Here is a 23,009-nt window from a genome sequence, read left to right on the forward strand (position 1 = left end):
TTAGTTTATTGTGTACTGAATATTGTATTGAATTCTGAAAAAGTTCTTTTTTTCCTCTTTCATTTGTTTTTCAATCATGTTCTGAAATCTAAGATTTTTTGTTGTTTTTCAACACCCGAGTTGAGCATTGTTTTGAATACCTTTCAAAAGTTTTGAACTTATACTTGTTAGTTAGTTCTCTCTTTTTATGCATTTTATTTGTTTGATTTTTGAATACTGTAACATTATTTATTTTATGGAAAAGTGCTTTGAATGTTCAAGCTTCTTTCCTTTATAGACCTTTGTTTTAATCAATGCAAGTTTTACCCTTGTGCTTCTACAATGCTTTGCTTTCTTGGATTTTCACTGAAGACCCTTTACTCACAAGTTCCTAATTTGTTTACTGATTTTCGGTTGTTTTCTTGTTCCAAATTTACGATTCAAAAAAAAAATATTTTGTTTGAAGTTACTTTACCTTGTACAAGTTAACCATGTTCTGATTTGAACCTTGAATTGTTGCATATGTTGGGAGTTCTACTGTTAAGTGTTATGTTAATGGGGGTGCATTGGATAATACTACTATTTCTGTTTTTTTTTTCGCCATGAATTAATTGGTAAAAAAAAAAAAACTTTGTTTTCTTTTCTTGTTATTAATTCTTACAACAAAAATATTGACACGAACCACACTTATCATGTCTCATGCCATTCATGTGATACAGTTGCTTTTTGGTTTTTGTATTTTGTGTATATACTTAAATGCTATTCTTGTGAATTTTTTTGGCATAGAGAAGACAAGAACTTTTGACTTAAAATAGAGATTCACCAATAAATTTGTTATACTTTCTAATACATTGAAATTACATCCTTCCCAATTTGTTTTGCCAGGTTTTGTACCTTGATTTTGATAATCTAAGTGATACTTTTACCTCAATTTTATTACAGTATTCTTAATGTTAATTTTGCCATTTTGACTGATTTTTTTATATTCTGATAACAAGATAATAAAATCCAGCATGAGCTAAATGTTTTTTAAAAAGCTACAAGCCTACAATTCGTATATATGAGAACTCAGTACAATGTATATAAAGAGAAGAGTGATGAGTGAATTCCTACTATGATTGAACTCAAAATGTGATTATATGACTAATATTAATAGAGATCATTGGGATTTTTTAAGTAAGAAGTCAATTTCTTTTGTGATTGATTGGACTTATGAGTTTCTTAATTTGTATGTAGTGATTATTTTTGTGTTTCTTAGTCGGGTTGTAATTTTGTCAAAGACATTGTATAAAAAAAAAGGGGGTTCTTTTTTTATGATATATTTTTCAAGATACGACAAGAATTTCGGAGATATATTTTTTTTTATATTTAGATCCAATATATATATATATTTAAGTTTGTCTTTAGTTCAGTGAACTATTTATGAAGGTGAATTCTCTTTTTGGTATTTTATCTTTACATGAAATATGATCCCATACCAATTTTCTGAAATTCTTTTGCTATGTGCTTGGGTTATGTCAAAAGCAAAAAAAAAAAAAAAAAAACCAAAAAAAAAATAGTTATGGTAACTGATCTTAGTGTGTCAATTGCCAATACTTTAAATTTTAGTTTTATTATTATCATTATTTTATATGTGAATTTATTTGTAACTTAATACTAAGTCTAATTGCATGATTATAGGAAATCACATTATTGTATTTTACCAACAGTGACCATAATGAGTTAAATACCTAAATGTATATGTAAATTTTGTCTTAAAGGACAACGAGGAGATCAATTGCATTTCTTGTCTTGTTTTACATAATCTATTTACTATTTTGAATTAGGAGATATCAAATTTATATTGACATAATTATTTAATGTCCAAAGTCATGATAATAATCTCAAAAGTATTTAGTTGAAGGTTTCTATAAAAAAAAAAAAGGGGGAAAAGAAGCATACTAATTTTTGGGATAGTTACCGTTTTCGATTTTTTATGACGGTTAAGTTGCCTATTCTAGAATGTGTTGTTGTATTTTTAATTTGTGTTTTGCTTTGCTTTCTCTGTTGTTGACTTTGTCTTTTTGTTTATGCATATCCTTGCTTGATGGTACACCTAAGTATCCTCTAGGGTTTTTGAGGGAAAATATTTGCATATGACCCCTATTAATCTTCAATTCATAGACCTTTCATCTTTTTGTTTAAACTTGAATTTGTTTGACGTGATAGTATTGATGCTTTTATAATTTCTTTTGAAATATTCGTCTCATATCTTTTCTTCGAGATTGTGAAATGATTTTCTCTTAGTTGTATCTGTTGTAGATGGATATCCTACCTGATTGTGTTCTTAATCATTCTCTTAAATCTTTGTGAACATTGCCATCGACTTTAGTGGTCATCTCTTGTGAGCTATGCACTCCTATTCAACTTGAATTTGTTTCGACCTAATACTCTATCTTTCTTTTATTGTTTCTATCGAAATTTCTGGATTCAGATTTCATTGTTAAGACGTGATTAGACTCTCTTTCTAGCACATTTCGTTGTTTCTGAACATCCATGTTTAATTGCGATCTTACACATCCTTTCGAATTCTTGCGAACATCATCTGAGATGCTTGTTCTTCTCTTCCTAAGTTTTGTATTCCTTTGAGTAAACTCGAGATTCTATTGGTTAACGTGTAATCTCTAGATACAGCGAGCAATACGTTAGTTTTAGGACATGACGATGTCAAGAAGATTATGAAGTAAGAGTATTTCGAGGAGGAAGTTAAGGAGATTTTGGTACAAGTTGAAAAGTTAGTCTTGATATTTGACTTTCGGATTTACTTTGGGAGTGATGGACAAAGAGAAAAGCACCATGTGTGTTTGACTTATCAAGAGAACAAGAGTGTTAAATGTCAACCGCATCTTTTTAACACACACCTATGTTGTAATTTTTGCACCCGATAATACTTCTTTCTCATGTTTGGTAAAAAGGCTAAAACCATATAACATTTTTCATACTGTATCAATTTTCGAGGGCGAAAATTTTTTTAAGGGGGGTAGAATGTAACATCTCAAGTTTTTTTTTTTTTTTGAAACATTGTACATATACCCCCTAATTTTATGAAAATACCTAAACTACCCTTTACCCCTTTTTCTAAACCCTAACCCTCTCCTAACACACACACGCTAACACCAACACTTCTCACTCTCTGGAACCACAAAGAAGGAAAGAAAAGAGATAGAAAGAAACAGAGGGAGAGGGAGACGGAAGAAGAGAAGAGAGGAGGGAGAAGAGAGACCGCACGACAAGGCTTGGTCATGCCGCTGCATCGCTGTCGCGTCATTGTCACAGGGGAGAAAGAGAGATGAGCCCGCACACGAGATTGCGACGGAGAAGAATGGAGATTACCGTCATGCACTGTCATTACCGTCATGCACCGTCCTGCCTCTGGAGCCAATTGGAACCTTTGCCGTCGAGTCACACCGTTGCCGTCATTGTCGTCGCTGCGGCGGCAAGCGTGAGGGTCGACCAAGGAGAAATAGGTATGTGGAGGAGGGAGGAGCTGTTATGGCGTCGTCGAGCAACTGCCACCATCGGAGCTTGCCGTTGAGCCTGCCTGCTTCGCGTTCTGCCCTTGCTCTGCTCCGCCGGGGGCTGAGCCCTGCCTCTCCCTGTTCATCAGAGCTTGTGGTGTTGCTGTGGGAGTCGCTGTTAGAGGAGAGGAACTGCCGCCACCGCTGTTCCATTGTGTCCTTCACCGTCGACGTCGGGCGGTCACCGGAGCTGCTGATGCTCCATCCCTTATTTTCTTTTTCTTTGGTAAGACTAATCTTGTTTTGCCTTGTCTTGCCATAAAGCTCTATTATTGACTCTGTCCTATCCTGCTTGATGTTTATTTCTGTTTTTGCTCAGTTTTTAAACCACCGTAGGCTATTAAATTCGCTGCCATTGTTATCGTGGTTGTTCTATGTTATACTAGGGCTGTTATTGAGGTTGCTGCAGTGAGAAATCGAAGTTGTTGCTACTACCTCGGTCCGAATTTCGTGCTCTTTCATTCTATTCTACTTCAACCTTCCTCACCTTTTATCTTGGCACTCTGGTTTGGTTTCCTCGGTCTCTTGGGACCAATTTGTGAGTAGGCTTTACATTTATAACCGTTACATTTTTTGGTTTATGCTATTCTGAGTTTTTAATTATATTTACAAAATTATTGTTGAAGAACTTTGATTTGATTAGAATAATTAATTTATTATAATTGAAAAAATATTTTTATGAAGTTCATATCTTAGAAATTTTACATGAGACTATATATATTTGATGAAGTTTTATATTATTTTAGAACATTTGATTTTACTTGAAAATATACTTTTGAAACATTGAAGTATTTGTTAGTACTTATTGACTTTGAAATTGTGAAATGTGTTTGAAATTATTTATGATTGAAGAAGTTGAGTTGAGAAAATGTTTCTGATGAAAAAGTATTATCTGATTTGATTTGATTTGATTCGATACCTTATATATTTGAAAGATCAAAGATTTGTTGTATTTGAAATTATATGTTTTGAATTGGTTTGGGAGGCTCGTATTAGAAAACCGTAGTTAACGGCGGTTATGACGTTAACTTAGATGCATCTAACTCAGACTCCAGCTAGCAGGGGTGTTGCTAGCCTAACGTGTAGGCCACACGTTAGATCTGATATTCCGTTAGGACACACAAGAGGAAAGGGCTACCCATAGAGGTGGAGTCGCCCAAGTGTGGACTTTTGATTTGATTTCTGTATGAGAACTCCCTTATTGATTCACTTATTTATATAAATTATTATCTTCTAACTAAAATTATGTTTATATAGTCTCATGTGAATTATAGATGTACTGTCTAGTCACTGGGTTGCAAAACTCACTCCGTTTTTCTAAAAATATTTTTCAGGAATAAATATTTGATTATGTGAGCCTTTCTATCCAAGAGTAATGATCTGCAATGGGTATCTATTTGTTGTTGAGTTCTTAGACGTCATCTGCTCCATATGTCACAGGCAGGATCCACCCATATTTATTTTATTTTTTTTTTGTTTGTTAAAAATATGTAATTATTCATTTTAGACATTGTAAATTTATTTAAAATATTTGTAATTTTCTTATTCAACTTATATTTGAGTCGGTTAGGCTTGCTTGGGGATTATTTTCCTTAGCGCCGATCATGGCTCATTTTGGGCCGTGACAGAATAAATCCTTAAAAAAAGACCTTCAAAAACTTCATTCTTAAATAGACCACCACCACCTGATCATTATTATTACAGTAATTAAAAAAAAAAACACTTTATTTCTTGGGCATGAAGCATTTTTAGCTTTGACAAATATATATCTCTACCAAAGAAATTTGGGAATATAATGACTTGATTTTGGATTTTTGTTTTATAGATAGATACCATTATACATCGTCCTAAAGAATTATAAAAAATAACTATCTGGTCTCCACCTTGTTGTGTTGATATGACTTGATACTACAAGTGTTATAAGGGCAGTGTGAACATTTTGATCTAATTTTAGACATACTCATCATTTTTTATGGCAATTTGTTGATATCTTTCACCAGACTTTATCATGGATACACTCTTCCCACATTTCTCTCCTACAATCATCAGTTAAACGGTTTGCAAATCCAATATACCATTTCACAGATTCTGGGAATGAAAACAAAATGGCCGGTGAAAGACTTGATAATACCAAGACTTGACAAATCTACCTACAAACTGGTTTGACCCTGCACCAAATCCTGAGAAACATGTTGAAAGGCATAACTATGAGAAGCTGAAACAGCAGAATATATACCGTAACTCAAATGGGAGACCCAAATTTCTAAAATTTTATTGTCTGCTGTGAATGGATAACAAGAATGCATACAAGAAGGCGTTTAAGTAGGAAAAACTACCAAAAGTACCCATAAAGTTTACGAATGCTGACAAAAGTACCCGTAAACTAAGAAAAATTAACGCTGTACCCATGAAAGATGGGTTTCGTATGACAAAAGTATCCAAATCCTAATTTTTTTGTTGATTTTTTAATAAAATTCCTAAACTACCCACCCTAATCCCATTCTACTGTCACTTTCTCTTTTCTCTTCTTCCTCTCTCTTCACTTATCCCTCAAAAATCCTCACAGAGTCACAGAAACTCTCCTCCTACCTTCTCATTGTCGTCCGCCACCCACTTACTCCATTACCGCCAATCTCTTCCCCTCTCACTGCTTCTCCCTCTCACTATTAAGGTGACTACAACACCTTCATCGCACACCTGTGACCCAACCTGAGGAGAATGCTGCCGTGGCGCGCTTGTTGCAGCCGAGGAGAACGTCATCGTGGCGTGTTTGACCCAGCCAAGGAGAACACCATCGTCGCACACCTGAGAAGAGAGAGGGGTCGTGGTACTCTTGCATGCAGAAAGCGGGTTCGGTAAAGAGAAATCAGAGAAGAAAGAGAGGCGGCATTGTGGATGGAGGTTCTGCCAATGGCTATGTTACAGTCGGCCGGCGAAGAAAAATGTATTTCTTTTTTTAAAAACATTTTTATTTTATTTTTCTTCTTTTCAGAAATTGATTTAGTTACTACTAAAATGACACTGTTCTACTTTTTTTTTAATTTGTTGCTTTTTTTATGAAGGTTGATATTGATTTACAGAAGATCCAGTTGATGGCTACTTCTACTTCTTATTTTTGCTGAAATAAATTACAAATTTGATGAATGAATTTGTTGATTTTTTATGGTTGATGGCTTTTTCTATTTCTAGTTTTGCTAAAGTGAATTGAAATTGGATGAATGGATTTGAAAATTTTTATGTTTTGAGTAATTTTTGGTGTTTGATTAATTTGGTTTGGGTATGGATTATAAACTTATGAGTGAATCGATTGAGATCTGATCCTCTACCACCACCACCACTACCATTGATTTCGGTCTGGTTTGTTGTAGGAGTAGTTTTGGGCTCCATAGCAAGAGTTGGTGCAAATTGATCAGTTATGAAAGGTTGAAAAAGTGAGTTGAGGTTTAGTGTAGGGTAGTTTAGGAATTTTATTAAACAATCAACAAAAAAATAAGATTTGGATACTTTTGTCATACGGAACCCATCTTTCATGGGTACAGCATTATTTCCTTAGTTTATGGGTACTTTTGTCAACGTTCGTAAACTTCATGAGTACTTTTGATAGTTTTTCCCGTTTAAGTATTACAATGTATAGCAGATTCTCACACACGTGATCATTCAAATTAGAAATTTTCAAACTCACTCAAGGCAATCAAGAAACTCTTGAATGAGCACCTGCTATAAGATCATGATAACAAATTTAAAATAGATTTAATTATTTAAAATAGATTTAATTATTTGATCTCTAGAGAAAACCAAAGACTTCATTGCACATAATTGGTACATAAAAATTGATCATATACTCCTCTTCGTATAATGTTTTATGAAGAATTCTTCGTGCTCAAATCATGAGTACCTAAGAAGGAAATATGTCACATTCTTTTATTGCTTATTATAAGATTTTTGACATCTTCCATTTACTACTTTTTTTTTTTTTAAATAATTTTTTTATGATATAATACTCTTTTATTGCTTAAGGTTTATCTTAATGTCTCCTCTCATAGATTTTTTATGATATAATACTCTTTTATTGTTTTTTTAATGGTTTCAGTAGCACATCTAACGGTTAATAGTAAGTAGTTGTTTTTTATCATTCTATATCCTATAATATCTTCAGACTATGGTATATATAATTTTGCAAAGTAAAATAGAAAAAAATATGCTATAAAAATATACATTAATATTCACAGGTAGTCATTTCAATAAGTATTGTTAAAGTTTCATCTCTTTTCACCTATATTTGATGAATCCAAGTTTAAAGGTTTTAAAATTAAATGTTTGCTGCATATATAAATAACAAGGCTACATTATTTAGTATGTGAACAAAAAAACTATATTAAAAAAAAATTAATAATAATATCACATAAAATTAAAGGTAAAGTACCTATATAAACCAATTGCATCAAAATATTACTTGTATTATCCAAAGTCTATTTCTACATAAATCGAATTAGGACAATTCGAATTACAATTTTCAGCAGTAATTCAAATTAGGATGATTAGATTTACTAGGTGATGTTGAAATGGGCATAAACGAATTAGACAAATTCGATTTATGTATGGTTGGAATTTTTTCAAGTAAATCGTAGTAGCCTAATTCAATTTACCTTGTTGGAGACCTACATGCATAAATCGAATTAGCCTGAAACCTTAGTAAATCTGCCTCACCTAATTCGATTTATGCATATAGGTCTCTAACAAGGTAAATCGAATTAGGCTACTTCGATTTACTTGAAAAATTCTAACCATGCATAAATCTGATCCACCTGATTCGATTTACCTATTACATGTATAAATTGAATTTGTCTAATTTGATTTATGCCCATCTCAACATCACTGATTCGGGTGAATTTTGTGAAAAGTAGATTAAGTAAAAAATAATAGTTAAGATGGGAGATTCAGGGTAAGTATACTTGTGAAGAAAATACTTCTATTAATGACGAATAAGCAATACAAGAACTAATGATGAGAAATAGAGGTGGGGAACAAGTGTTGAGACCTCCACTAATGTCACAAGAGGATGAATGAGCTTTGTTTAAAGTTGGCAGGGACTGGTTAATGGTTGTCGAGTGTTCTGGTAGAACACCCGAATACCAGTTTTTACTCGTGAAGGTGATGAATGAAATGAAGAACAAGGAGAGGAATTTTGGGGAGAGGAAAAGATTGGTTTTTTAGCTTCTCAGCTTCAGAAGTAAAAAAGAAGGTAAAAGGTTTTCAGAAAAGAAGCTCTCAGAAGAGGATGAAGGTGAAGGTGAAGGTGAAAAAGTGAAGGTGGAGGTGAAAGTAAAGGATGCTTTACAGAGGTGGTTTGAGGTCCTTTTTATAGTGTAAAACCATGATGAAGAGGAAATCTATTGTCCAATGGTTTTAGTCTGATATTTGGTTTACTCTTTTTTATCCCAAATATCTTTTGGTATTCCCGTGACTTTAAGTCTTCTCAACTGTTCAAAGGAGGAAGTTAATTCCCACACGTTAAACTAAAGCTCCTGACATGTGACATTAGTGAAGGGACATCTAGTTTGATTTTCTTTCAACTAGATGACGCTCTTTACACTCCAAATCCAACCAATTCACTTCCACCAATTTAGTTCCCACTGAAGAGAAATTCAACTCCTCAAGGTGTTCTTTTGGGTTTCATCCTTTTTACCCAGTACTTTTAGGAGGAACTTGACTCTTGTTTGACCATGTTTGTAGGTCATTCTTAAAATTATTTATATACAAAAAAGGTTTATATTTTTAGTACAATCATAAGCCCCATGTAGTTTTCGAGGATACAAAGTACTCCTTCAAGCTGCATTGAACTTTTTTGTACTCAAAAGAGTTATAATAATTTAAATATTTTTTTAACATACTAACAAAATAATATATATATATATATATATATATATATATATATATATATATATATATATATATATATATATAATAACTCTAAAGGATCAAATCTTCCCTCTTTTATTCATTTTTTTTGTTATAATAATATATGTATTTGTAAATATTATGATATTCAAATATAAATATGTCTGTATAATTTGAATATGTTAAGACTTCCTGAGCTCAGTTGATTGTTGAAGCAGTAGCTCTGGATCAAGAGCTGGATGCTTACCTTATTATGAAAAAGGTAAAGGCTTTTTTTATAGATTCAGAGGTGAGTAAGAGGGGAGAATGGAAGACCTAAGAGCCCCAACTCATATCGTACCAAGAACTTGCCATTGACCTGATCAAGCGCTTTAGGGAGATCACCTTCACCCATGTTCCGAGAATCTACAATCGCTTGCCCTTATGGAATAAAGCTCGCTAGCCCTTATGGAATAAGTTGATTGATCACCAATTTCAAATCTCCATAAGAGTTGCAACTCTTTCAAATCCACAGCCATCTCAAGTCAAGTATGAGGGCTTGGTACTCTGCGAGATTATTAGAACAAGGTTTCGACAAGGTGAAGGAGTGCAGTCTCAATTTCACTACAGGATTTGTGAATGAATGCTGGGCCGGGCCACCTCGAATGGCATGAGCCGCATGCGGGGAGACCCGCACGTACGGTTTTTAGGGGGATCTGGTCGAAAGACCGGCCGGCGCCCACCCGACTAGAGGGACTGAGAAATTAATAGAGTACAAAACTTATCTTCAAGCTTTACCTTATTCTGATCGTTTAGAGGGCGATCGCGGACTCGCTGAATGAAGTCCTTCGTTTCTTTCGGAGGTGTTGACCCGCAGCGAGGCAGAGATGACTTAGTTACATAAGGAATATGGCGACATGCTAGGTGCTTAAGCAAGAGAATTCCATCGAATCTAGAGAAGTTGTGGAAGTAAATAGTTCTAGTTAAAGTAGATTGTTCTTGTCGTTGATATCCTTAATACCAAGTCTTTAAGTACCTTTTGACTCCTTTCTTCAAAGGAATCCAAGATTCTAGAGTAGTCTTTACTGAAGTCGACCTGTAAACCATATTCGAAGTCAAGGAATCAATAGTAGCAAGTCTCTTTCGTCGTGTTTTCAAGCGTTTTCCTAGGTGAATAAAATTTATGATTCACCTGTTCGGAGGAAGAGATAGAATATCTCATTTTATTAGCAGATCAGATCAGATGTAGCATTAGTTCTATCAAACTTTATGAAATGTGCGCCTTATTTGACCGGGGGGAAGGTGCCTAGCCTTTCATATGAATCTTCATATAGAAATTTTTAATAAGGGGCCTAGCGATCTACAACCGAGTCTTCTTCACGTCGAAAACAGTCTATGACTCCCGAGAAGCTTCTGATTCAATAATTCCTGAAAACTTTTCCTACTAGCCTCGATGGCTTTTAATCGGTCACAAAGGCTTCAAGAGGTCTTTCTTCTTTATCAGTTCTAAGTAAATAAAATTAGTAAGCCCTAGTGGACCACCAAGTTTCATCTCTCAAGATTGAATTGAAAAGGTTCAGGTTTGTCTGCCTATCCTAGGTGACCATCTTCGTCTACTACAACTTGGGATGTGTGCCGTAGAGTGTGGTACTGGTGTCACCAGTCCAGAGAGATTTCTTTTTTATTTGATTTCGTCAACTCGGAACTCATAGCTGCTAGCTACTCCTTAACTACTAAAACAAGAACTCTTTCACTCGGGCTACTCTTTTTTTTTATTTTGTTTGTAGGCTATTCCTATCTCTTAAAGAGAGCCGCTGATTGAAGATAGAATTTTCCCTTACAAGAACAATGAAACTACCTTCTTCCTTTGCTAGCTCTTTCTATGGGTATTCCCGCAATAAAGGTTTGAAGATTCTCCCCCAATAGGGAAAGGAATTGTTCCGGGTCTGAGCCTTTCAAATGACAACTGCCTCTTCCTGCTGCGAAGGCCTTGCACGAAACCAACCCCCCACCCCCGACCCAGTACCAGTTGTTTCGCTGGTAGGCCCACTTAGGTTAGGGGGGCATTGTCCCTCAGTTCTTACCAACCTCTGGTGTGTAATCGACATGCTGCTAACTTCAACTCGGTTGAATAAGAATCAACTCTTCCTAGCCTTCCCTGAACTACTCTATCGGAAAGCAGCAAAAGCAGAGAAAGAGCTTGAGGTGAAAAGAGAGATCGGAGATTTATTAATCTATTGAGTTACGTTGAGACAATACCAACCTTCTTCAATCCAGCTTTTATAGTGACGCTAGCCTATTCTATTAGGCCGCTGTGTAATAACTCTATGCTATCTATGGAATAGCGGTCAGTGCTGCTTGATTGACTGCTTGAAAGTTTGACCCAACTCTTGGATTCGGAAGAGAAGTAGGCGTAGAGGATATTGGGAAAGATCCCACATTTGGTTAACTGCTTTAGGAGTGCCGGCTATTACTGAAGCTGTGATAGGCATCCGTAAGAAAGCCGTGCTGAATAGCCTCATCCCCAAGCACTGCCCGAACAAGGTCGGGCATGGTCCATTCCGGGGGTAATACCCTCCCGGTTTCATGCACACACCTCGTGTATTCATTACAAAGATTCGCAAATAATTGGTCCAAGTCAGGTGGAGCACTCTGCGCGTCGGACATCCTCTGCTTTCAACCTTCAGGCAGAAAGCAGACGGGCACTAAAGCCTTACTACGAGTAGCCCTCATCACAAGCCGACCGGAAGGTCCAGGTAAGGCCTAACCATTGTTTTCAGATACAGATGAAAAGGGGGTGCCAGTCTTTGCTTATTATTTTTTATAGGAGTTGTGCCGACCTGGGTTCCATTCCTGGGGAAAGTAGCCCAGCCGATTACTATGTATTACTTTTGTTTTTTATTCAAGAAAAAGTTGTACATCAATGCCACAAATCAAAATGATACACAGAAAGATATTTAGGTATACCCTCTCCATGAGAATATTTAAAAAATAATGCTTCGAATTGTCATATAATCAATACGAGATCCAGCGGAGTCGAAAGCTTTCATTTCATATTTCCGCTTTGGCTTCTTCCTATGACTGATTTGCTGCTCCTGAATTTCTAGGGATCAATGCTTTACTTTCTAACTACTGTCTTTCCTACCTTTTAAGTTATGGAATGGAATCACTGGGCAATTGAGATCCGAGCCCTCTAATGGTTTATGTACTAAAAAAAAATGAATAAAAGAATGTTATTGTGCAAATATTTAAAATATTAATAAAATAAATAAATAAAATTAGTATATATTCATAATTTATTTGTATGTACGTATGTATTTATTTTTTAAAAGTAGTGTATATATATATATATATATATATATATATATATATATATATATTAAGGAAATAAGAAAGGAGAGAAACTCTTACCCTTTTAATTGGACGCGTTTTAAATTTGAGTACCTGATTTGGAGAGAGGCATAAAGACGGAGAACACCTGGAAGGATAGGGGAGAGCGTGTTCTAGGGCATTCTTCTGCATGGCAATATTTTTCAATACCATCACTGTTATCACCACCACCATCCAAACCCTCTGTCTTCTTCAACAATTGGGAATTTTTCTTAGGGTAAAGGACACTCCCACATTCAACTTCGCTCTGTCTTCTTACTCTGTTTTCTTACTTGGTAAGACTCTTTTTTCTTCTTCTCTTCTCTTTTTTTTTTGTGTCTCCAATCTTGCTCTTGTTTTGTCATAAAATGCGTACTCTTATTTTTCTGTATGAAATTCTGGTGCTTGAGTATCTGCTATTGTGTGTTTGACATTTTTCGTATTATTCTGGACTTTTGTTACTCTGAACCCGTATCATTCTGTACTCTTTGTTACTCTGAACCCTTATTATTATGTTCTCTACCTTCGTTCTCATGTAACCCCTTTCAGCCCCCATGTATATTGGGTTGCTAATTTTGGAATTAGCTATAGCGATTTTTTGATAAAGATATTTCACCTTGCAACTTTGGATGTTATATCCTCACTTGTATATGTTTCCAATGAAATCACAAATAATAAAAAAAAGAAATTAAAAATTATGAGCAATGTTCATTTGTAACTATAAAATATATATTTAAAAATAAAAAATAATTTAATTTAATTAATTAATTTTTTTTGTATAGCATAGTCATAAGTAATTTGTTTATAAACTTTTTCAATTAAAACAATTTACTAGTGTTCAATATTTATATTCTTTCAAAACTATAAATGTATAATGTCTTGCAATGTTTTCATATATGTCACCAAATGAAATATGATATTGTGAGGATATGAGAAGTTAGTGGCCTTATCAAGTAAAGAATATGATGAATGATTTTCATACCTTTGCTTTTTGTTTCATTTGAGAACTCCTCGGTTGTTTTCTTGACATGCGATGCTCTTTGGCTTTTTCAGAATTTCTTGAGTGTCCTGCAATTTTCTCCTTTATATTTTGAGCATTTTTGTCATTGGTATTCATGTGATATTGATATTCACTCTATTTTGTTGTTGTTGTTCCCCTTCTTTCCCCCTTCTTTTTTTTAGGAATTGTTTCTTTTTGTTGTCATGCCTCGTGTGAAACTTGCTGAGATAGCGGATAGTGACCCAACGGACTCTAGTAATAGTTTGGATACCGACTCTTCTGTGGATGATATGGACGATGTTCCTCAAGAATATGCAATCGAGTTTTCTGAATCTGTCCCCCAATCTTGGGTTAAGCCATCAGATAAGAGGGCTATTTTTGTGGATCCTCCTCCGATTAAGAAACCTTTTTTGGACCCTCCTTCCTCAGGCTCACTATTAGGTATGGATAAAACTATGAAGCCCGGCTTTGATTCTTCAGATTGTAGAGTTTTAGGTGAATTTGTTGAGAAGCCTTCATATCAAGTGGGTCCTGCTGTACTTCGTTCTCGGTTGAAGCACCAAGAATTTCCATGGACGTCTTTTAAGTCTGAGGCAGCTACTCACGTGAATAAGGTTTGGCAAAAGTGGGTATTCACAGTGTTATTTGAGGAGGGTGGTAATTTTGTGAGGAGATTAGAACTTGCTGGTGTTACTGAGGCTATCCGCACATCTGCAGGTTGGTTGTTCTCTACCATCTATCATCATAATTGATTCTTATCATTTCTTTACTTTGTTGCTATATATTGAAGAAGCACTAATTGATTTCTTCTTGGCAGGCTTGGGTGTTCAATGAAATGGATATGATATGAGTTTACTTTGGCAGAGGTGGTGTTCTCAGACTCATACTTTTCTAACCTCTTGGGGTGAGTTTTCACCCACTTTGGAAGATGTTGTGGTTCTTCTTCAACTGCCAGTGTTTGGTAATGTGGATCTCAATCTTCTTCGCCCAGATTCTGATCTGCTTAAGCTTGCGAGACGTCTTCAAATGAGTTTAAGTGATGCTGGTCGATATGCAAAAGAGTTGTCCAAAAGTAAGCGTACTAAGAATCTTCCTCCAAGGATGAGCATCCGAAGACTCGTCGGTCCTCGAGAGGAAAAGAGGTGGTTGGCGACAAGAAAGATTCCAAGAAGAAGATTATTGTTAAGTATTCTTACTCTAATTGGTCTCGTTATTTCTTTGTTGATTTTCTCAATGGTGAGTTTGTCCCTGCTCCTGCTGTTCCTTCAGATCTTAGGGAAGCTGCTTTTAATGAAAAAGGTTCTATTTCAAAAGGAACTCCCTAAGATCTGAAGGAACAACAGGAGTAGGGACAAACTCACCATTGAGAAAATCACCAAAGAAATGACGAGACCAATTAGAGTAAGAATACTTAACAGTAATCTTCTTCTTGGAATCTTTCTTGTCGCCAACCACCTCTTTTCCTCTCGAGGACCGACGAGTCTTCGGATGCTCATCCTTGGAGGAAAATTCTTAGCACGCCTACTTTTGGACAACTCTTTTGCATATCGACCAGCATCACTTAAACTCATTTGAAGACGTCTCGCAAGCTTAAGCAAATTAGAATCTGGGCAAAGAAGAGTGAGATCCACACTACCAAACACTGGCAGTTGAAGAAGAACCACAACATCTTTCAAAGTGGGTGAAAACTCACCCCAAGAGGTTAGAAAAGTATGAGTCTGAGAACACCACCTCTGCCAAAGTAAACTCATATTATATCCATTTCGTTGAACACCCAAGCCTGCCAAGAAGAAATCAATTAGTGCTTCTTCAATATATAGCAACAAAATAAAGAAATGATAAGAATCAATTATGATGATAGATGGTAGAGAACAACCAACCTGCAGATGTGCGGATAGCCTCAGTAACACCAGCAAGTTTTAATCTCCTCACAAAATTACCACCCTCCTCAAACAACACTGTGAATACCCACTTTTGCCAAACCTTATTCACGTGAGTAGCTGCCTCAGACTTAAAAGACGTCCATGGAAATTCTTGGCGCTTCAACCGAGAACGAAGTACAGCAGGACCCACTTGATATGAAGGCTTCTCAACAAATTCACCTAAAACTCTACAATCTGAAGAATCAAAGCTGGGCTTCATAGTTTTATCCATACCTAATAGTGAGCTAGAGGAAGGAGGGTCCAAAAAAGGTTTCTTAATCGGAGGAGGATCCACAAAAATAGCCCTCTTATCTGATGGCTTAACCCAAGATTGGGGGACAGATTCAGAAAACTCGATTGCATATTCTTGAGGAACATCGTCCATATCATCCACAGAAGAGTCGGTATCCAAACTATTACTAGAGTCCTCTGGGTCACTATCCGCTATCTCAGCAAGTTTCACACGAGGCATGACAACAAAAAGAAACAATTCCTAAAAAAAAAGAGGGGGGAAAGAAGGGGAACAACAACAACAACAAAATAGAGTGAATATCAATATCAAGTGAGGAGAGAGAGTGCTGTTTTAGGGTTCTTTAGGTTTAGATTAGTTGGGCCAAGGGCCCAATATGAGTTTAATTGGTCTGGTTTGGCCCGTTTGGTCCAATCTTGATCTGATTTCTATAAAATTGGTATCAAAATTCTCGTCTCAATCTCCTCTATCATATCTATTCTATTATATAAAAATTGGATGTCTGCACTTAATGATGGAGCCGACGTGGCATGCTTCGGAGAGTGTTTTCCGATTTAATTGATTTGATTTGATTTGATTTGATTATATATTTAAATATTAATATAATTAATATAATTTATTATAATTAATATAATTCATATAATTTATTATAATTTATATTAGTTAATTAATTATACTGCATTAAGGGCCCGTTTGGGAAACTCTAGAAGTAGCTTTTTTTAACTTTTTACTTATGAAAAGTAGTAGTATTAATGTCGGGTGCAATTTTCAAAACCAAATTGCAACTTTCTAAAAAGCTATTTTGGAGCTTATAGAGAAGTTAAAAAAAATGACTTCTCTCATAATACTTCTACTTTTCATTACATTTCTTTAAAATAAGCACTTTTAGAGTTAAAAATCCAAACACAAAATAACTTATTTATAAGTTACTTTTAACAGAGTCATTTATTGTTTAAGTTATTTTATCAAAAGGAGCTTAATTAAGTTAGTTATCCAAACTGGGCCTAATTATAATTTGTTATATTAGTGAATTAGTCTTTTCATTTATAAAGTCTAAAATAAAATAAATAAATTGTTATTTATTCTAATTAAATTTGTTTATATACTACATATGAATTAACATTAATTTATAATACATTAGCTTATAATCCAACTAATTGGATCGGACCGGTATCCAGCCGGTTTGCCTAAAGCGACGTCGTTTCGAGGGGTGAAAGGAATAACGCGTTATTGCTTCTTGGTCTCCCTCTTCTCTTTTGTTACTTTCATTCATTTCTTCATTCAAAGAAAAACAAAAAGGGAAAACCCTAGCTAGCCTCCACCGCCGCCTAACGGAGTGACCGGTTGCCGCCGTCCGTGGCTGTCCGAGGAGTCTCTCTTTGTACTGTCGGTGTTTTCCAAGTCAAATCCCCTGTTCGATGTCTTCTTCCTCACTCGGCGCCCATCCTCCGTCGGATTCTTCTTGCTCGCGGTCGTCTTGTCGCCGTCGTCTCGGCGTCATTGTCTCGAAGGTCAGTGGCTTTGGTGTGCACCTGTTCTTCAATTTTCATTTTATTCTTTGAATTTCTATTCTGAAATCAACAAATTATTGAATGATTATAGGTTTTGTGTTTTGTTGAAATCGTTGAACGATTATTTGATTTTTGGGTTCTGGCTCTGTTGTACTGCTGCTGCTTTGTGTTATTGTAAAATTTGTATATGATTATTTGATTATTCAGGGTTGTGTGTTTTGTGTTTTGTGTTTGAGATTACACAGAAAAAAACCAATTACTTGGAACACTTGCACACAAACATGCCCAATCCTAGCAGCAGCTTCCCAATGGATCCTTCGTTGGGTCTTTCCCCTGTTCTTAGAACCTTGGTTGTAATCATGGTAAGTCTCTAAACTAATTCATTAATATATGTAATGTAAAACCCTAATCCCAAATTGCATGCGACCCATATATAATTAATTTTATCATACAATTGATCCTATTTTTAATACCTCTTTTCACGTAATTTTTTGTATTTTGTCTAAATCTTATATTTTTTTTAATTTGTCTTATGTTGCAATATTTTTTTTGGAGTCAATAAAAATCAATGCCTCAAATTTTAATTTATGAAAAATATGATACTATGCTCTCAACACAATCTTTGGTCATATTGAAGGTACTGTTAACAAACCTTTTGGGAATTATATTAGATTAAGAAACAAAAAATTGGTGCTATATATCAAATTTAATTCTCATACCCCCTTTATTCTGTACCTCTTGAAATGTCAATATCTACGATATAGAATGATTTGACAACATACAAAAATAAAATAATTTCATGCCTTTTCGAAACTTCTTCTAATTTACAGTACCTAATTAGTGCATGTAAATATGGTGATTTCCTCTTCAGCATATATTGCTTCTTATTTTGATTTTTCAGAATTAAACTCAATAGAACACAATAAATGTTGGCCGTTAATTTCTATTCTAATTTTCATAATTATTTTATTGATATTATTCAAATTCTTTAATTCTGAATAGTCCAAAAACTTTTCCTTTTTTTTAGTTGGATTTTGATAGAAACGTAAAGATTCTTGCAATCCTTGCCAATACTGGGGCTGAACAGTGCTGTGACTCTCTATAAGTATAGCATAGGTGATCACCACACTTACTCTTACTCTATACAGAAATTCATAATATTTGAATAATTTTGTAGTGACAGGTAGCAATGGCAGCTAGGTGAGTTCATGTGCCATGTGGATTGTTTCACAATAATTTTTTTTTTATCTTTCACTAAATATGAGGTCCTTGATTTTTAGGTATGATCTCATCAAGTGTATCAATGCTGGTCCAGCGCATAAGGTGTGGAAGCTCAAAGTACGTGTCATTAGACTTTGGACCGTTTCTCAATTTGCAAAATCTGGAATGAAGGCACCTATTGAGATGGTTGTCCTTGATGAAGAGGTAAATTTTTCTCTTTGCATTTCAGATTTATTTTGGTAATACCTGAGTAATAAACCTCATTTATCTATGACTCTATAAAATTAATGCATTTAGGGGGATACAATTCAATGCACTGTAAAAGACATATTTGTTCCTATCTTCGAGGGCTTACTCGCTGAGGGCAACGTGTATGTGGTCACTAATTTTGGAGTTGCTTTGAATACCATCAAGTTCAAGCCTACTAGACACGAATTTAGAATCCACTTCAAGAGGGACACGATTGTGCATCCGGTACAAGATTCTTCATTTCCATTGAACAGATTCAATTTTGTTCCGTTCAAAACAATTCAATCAGAGTCTAAAGAAGATGGTTATTTAGTTGGTAAGTACTTTGTTAGATTAATCTATAATGCATGTGTTGTTTAATTTTTTTAGGTCTAATTTTTTAATCCTATATATTGTTTTGCACCATTTGTTGTATTTTTTATTATGAGCATATAGTGGATAGATATGGATTCAATTGATGGTTGTTGCTATTCCTCTCAAGTCTCAAGTATTATAGATTCATATAATTTTCGTGAAATTTATTTAAGTAAAATTTACTTCTCTTTTTATCTTCTAACCAAATATACACCCCAAGAGCTTATAGGGTCTAACCCATGAGAAATTAGTTATTACCCATGGAAAAGGGATTTGGATCCTCTAAAGTTTGAATTTCACTTTAGAGAGTAAAGTGTGATCTTTTACCATTTATTTCATATGTGGGACCAAGAATAAATATGAAAGAGAAACTATTCAAGGGTAGAAAGATCAGACTTTACTCTCTAAATTGAAATTCAAACTTTAGAAGATCCAAATCTATGGAAAAGAGTTAGGCTTTATTTTGGGCTTTTGCCGTGAATGTTAGCTTTGTATCCTTTGAATTGATTGAAAAGTTTTACATAATATAATATAATATACTATGACAGAGCATGTCTTATTTTTAAAATTTGATACATTAAGAAATTATATTAAGGAAGAATTTTTTTTATTATTCCCTACTTGTAACAATTATTCTCTTGCTATAATTTTATATTAAGAAATAATATAATTTCTAACTCAGTTAAATATTGTTTCATTTAAATTTTGTTTAATAAAAAAATTTATATAATTTTCTGTATTATCCTTATAAGGTTATAAGGGTTAAATAATACTTTAAAAATTAATGTGTCTTATTTTTATTTAAATTCTGTATTAAAAAATTTCATTAAAGAAATATAATTTTTTTTGGGCAAAATAATTTATCAATATGATTTTATTACATAATATGTCTATATTTAATGTATGTCATTTGAATTGGCTGATGCGTTATTTTTTATTATAGGTATAGGACTAAAAAAAATTATATTATTTAGTTAAATTTTCTTCAATTTGTTATTGGCTTTGTTTTCTATTATTATGCGTTTTATTTTAACACCTCTAAATATAGATTTCATATATATATTAACTAAAGAATTAGTACCCTTAAAGGTATCGTTGGTAAGGAGTACTAACCTATTTATTTTTTGTTTTTTCACGAACTTTGATTTCTAGGCCCTAACTATTTATTAACAGTCTTTTATATTTCTATTTTTAAGAAAATAAAAAAAAATCTGATTTCAACATGGATGAAACTTTGGAAAAAAATGTGTCATTTTTGGAGAAATATCTGAGCAGATAGAGTTTTGTTAATGGAAAGATTGGTGCTTTTATTTTGTAGATGTGATAGGTCAGCTTGCCTCTAAGGGTAACTTGGTCGAATTCACCCGGGACGGGAAGCCGTCAAGTTATATCACCATAGAACTTGATGATCTTGAGTAATGCTTAATATCTTTTTGATAGTGGCTTTTGTTTTAAAATCTTATTTTGAAATTTTGTGCCTCTCTTTACTCTACAAGAATTTCTATTTCTTATAGGGGTGGACAGAAATTAAGGGTAACATTGTGGCAGTCTTTTGCTTTTGATTTGCTCAAATATCTGGAGGAACACCCGTGTCTTACCTATGTTGTTATTCTCCAAATGGGCAAGATGAAATTTTATACTGGTTTGTTTATTTTACTGCTATTTGAATGCATGTTTTGTGTCATCATATGCTTCTGGTATTTTCTTTAATTTGTTATGTCTTTTTGTAGGGGTCATGGGTGTTTCCAACACAAACTACAATTTGAAACTGTTTATCAATGTTGAGTTTCCAGCTGCCAGGGATTTCTTTGCGAGGTACAGTATATAGATCAGTAGTGTGGCCAGCAGAATATTTATACAAGGCTTTTGATTATTTAACTATTAGCAAATTTCATAAATTCTGATTTAAAAATACAAGGGTAAACAAATTGGATCCTGTTGACGGACAAGGCATAATGCCGCTGGTCTGTGATCAACCTGTTTCAGTTGAGAAAGACTTTTTGCGTCTGTCAGTCTACAAAACAATTGCCGAGATAAAGGAGTATAATCAGGTAAAATCCTTTCTTTATTACTCTTCCTTTTTTTTCATTATATTAGTTCTAATGTTTGTTGGATCATAATCTCAATTGTTGTGTTGTACCTTTGCATCCATCGATTTTATGATGCTGTATTTGTTACAGGCGGGACGATTAAAGAAGTTGAGACCGAGTTTGGTTGGTGGTACAAAGGATGTAAGAAGTGTCGTCGTGGCTTAAGGGAACTTGAGAAAAGATATTTCTGTCCCAATTGCATTAGAGACTACGGGTTCTATGAGCCGAGGTATGACTCACGATACTTCTTTAACATAAGGATTATTTTAAACTATTCTACCGTGTGGGATGGAGACTCTTGGATAAGCCATTAAAAAACTATTTGCGTCCAATTCAATAATAACATAGTATAGACACTCTGACTATTGGTATAATTTATGTAGTGTGTTGTTCTTGGATTGTATATTTTCTGGTGAATAATAGGTACAACATCCACATAAGGGTGATAGACCACACCGATGCCGCCTCTTTTGTTTTGTTCGATGGAGAAGCTGCAAAGTTTCTTGGAGTTTCTGCTAATGACCTTAGGCAGTCTTGTGTGACTAAGGTTTGATGTCATATTCATTTTTTTGTGTTAATTGTTTTGCACTATACCTTAATTTTTATTATTTATGAGAGCATGAATGAACTTTTTTCCGCTAAATTTGAAGGGTGTTGAGAAAAATTCCTGTCCCGAAGAGATTAATAAGCTTAGGGATATTAAGTTCATCTTCAAAGTGCAACTCAAGATGAGGAATCTGAACTCTTATGAACCATATGTGATTCATGTGCTGAGAATGACTAATGAGAATTCTCTGGTCTCTGCTTTCCTGGATAAATATAATTCTGACCCTGTAACCCCCTTTGGCTAATAACTTTCTCTTTTGTTTTAGTATTGCAAAAACAGATCAACCAGATTTTGATGATGTCTTTTTATTGAATCAACTAGAATGAGACCCGCGCGATGCGCAGATAGTAAATTTAATGATAGTATATAATAAATATTAAAAATGACTATGTTTTGTAGAATTAAATTAAATATGTGTAAATTAAAGTTAAATATAAAAGGTGTTTTGTTTAAAATAATTTGTAGTACAAAAGATTTGAATGTTAGAGTTGTACAAAATGACATTTTTATTTGGTGGTTTGATTTTTGCATTTGTTTTGGTCGATAAATTTGGTCTCCTTATGTGGCGCTAGTCATCCTTTTTCTGTTGTAGATTCTTGTAAAGGCATATTCTTTATGAATTGTTGAGTTGTATGCACTTTCTATTGTGTTGTTTGTTCCATCTTTGTATGTATGTTCTTCTTCTAAAGATGTGTATTGAATTTGTATGGTTTTGTTTTTTCTTGATCTCTTGATGTGCATGCAGTTTTCTAATAGCATCTACAATAAAAAGAACAAAAATGTGTAAAATTTTTTTTATTAAATAAGTTATTTTTAATAAGAATAATTGAAATAGTATAAAGTGAAATTACCTGTTAATATTTTTCTTTGACCCACTCTATCAGACAATGTCTCAAGTATTGCAAATTCAAAATAGTGTTGGTAAGTGTTTAATTTAAAAATACAAAAAATATGCTTGTTTTGTACCTTTTCATCTAATATAATAATTTCTAAGTAAAGAAACTCTTCTTTATTTGTGGGTAT

General features: G+C 34.1%; 1 protein-coding gene and 1 long non-coding RNA gene across 2 annotated transcripts; both read left to right on the plus strand.

Annotated features, from left to right (window-relative positions):
• Positions 1 to 3,922: 3,922 nt before the first annotated feature.
• On the plus strand, positions 3,923 to 5,207 carry LOC112744249 (uncharacterized). Its single transcript, XR_003172721.3, has 2 exons — positions 3,923 to 4,074; positions 4,871 to 5,207. It is a non-coding gene; the product is annotated as an uncharacterized lncRNA (long non-coding RNA).
• A 12,165-nt stretch (positions 5,208 to 17,372) lies between these two features.
• LOC112740653 (replication protein A 70 kDa DNA-binding subunit D-like) lies at positions 17,373 to 22,230 on the plus strand. Its single transcript, XM_072215987.1, has 12 exons — positions 17,373 to 17,478; positions 17,673 to 17,827; positions 18,649 to 18,665; positions 18,746 to 18,890; positions 18,984 to 19,251; positions 20,608 to 20,704; positions 20,804 to 20,931; positions 21,020 to 21,104; positions 21,208 to 21,297; positions 21,387 to 21,608; positions 21,803 to 21,926; positions 22,030 to 22,230. Exons 1-12 carry the CDS (start codon positions 17,373 to 17,375, stop codon positions 22,228 to 22,230), a joined length of 1,638 nt encoding a protein of 545 aa, XP_072072088.1.
• The last annotated feature ends 779 nt before the right edge of the window (positions 22,231 to 23,009 follow it).

This window comes from Arachis hypogaea, chromosome 14 (genome assembly GCF_003086295.3).
Source record: "Arachis hypogaea cultivar Tifrunner chromosome 14, arahy.Tifrunner.gnm2.J5K5, whole genome shotgun sequence".
NCBI lineage: Eukaryota > Viridiplantae > Streptophyta > Magnoliopsida > Fabales > Fabaceae > Arachis > Arachis hypogaea.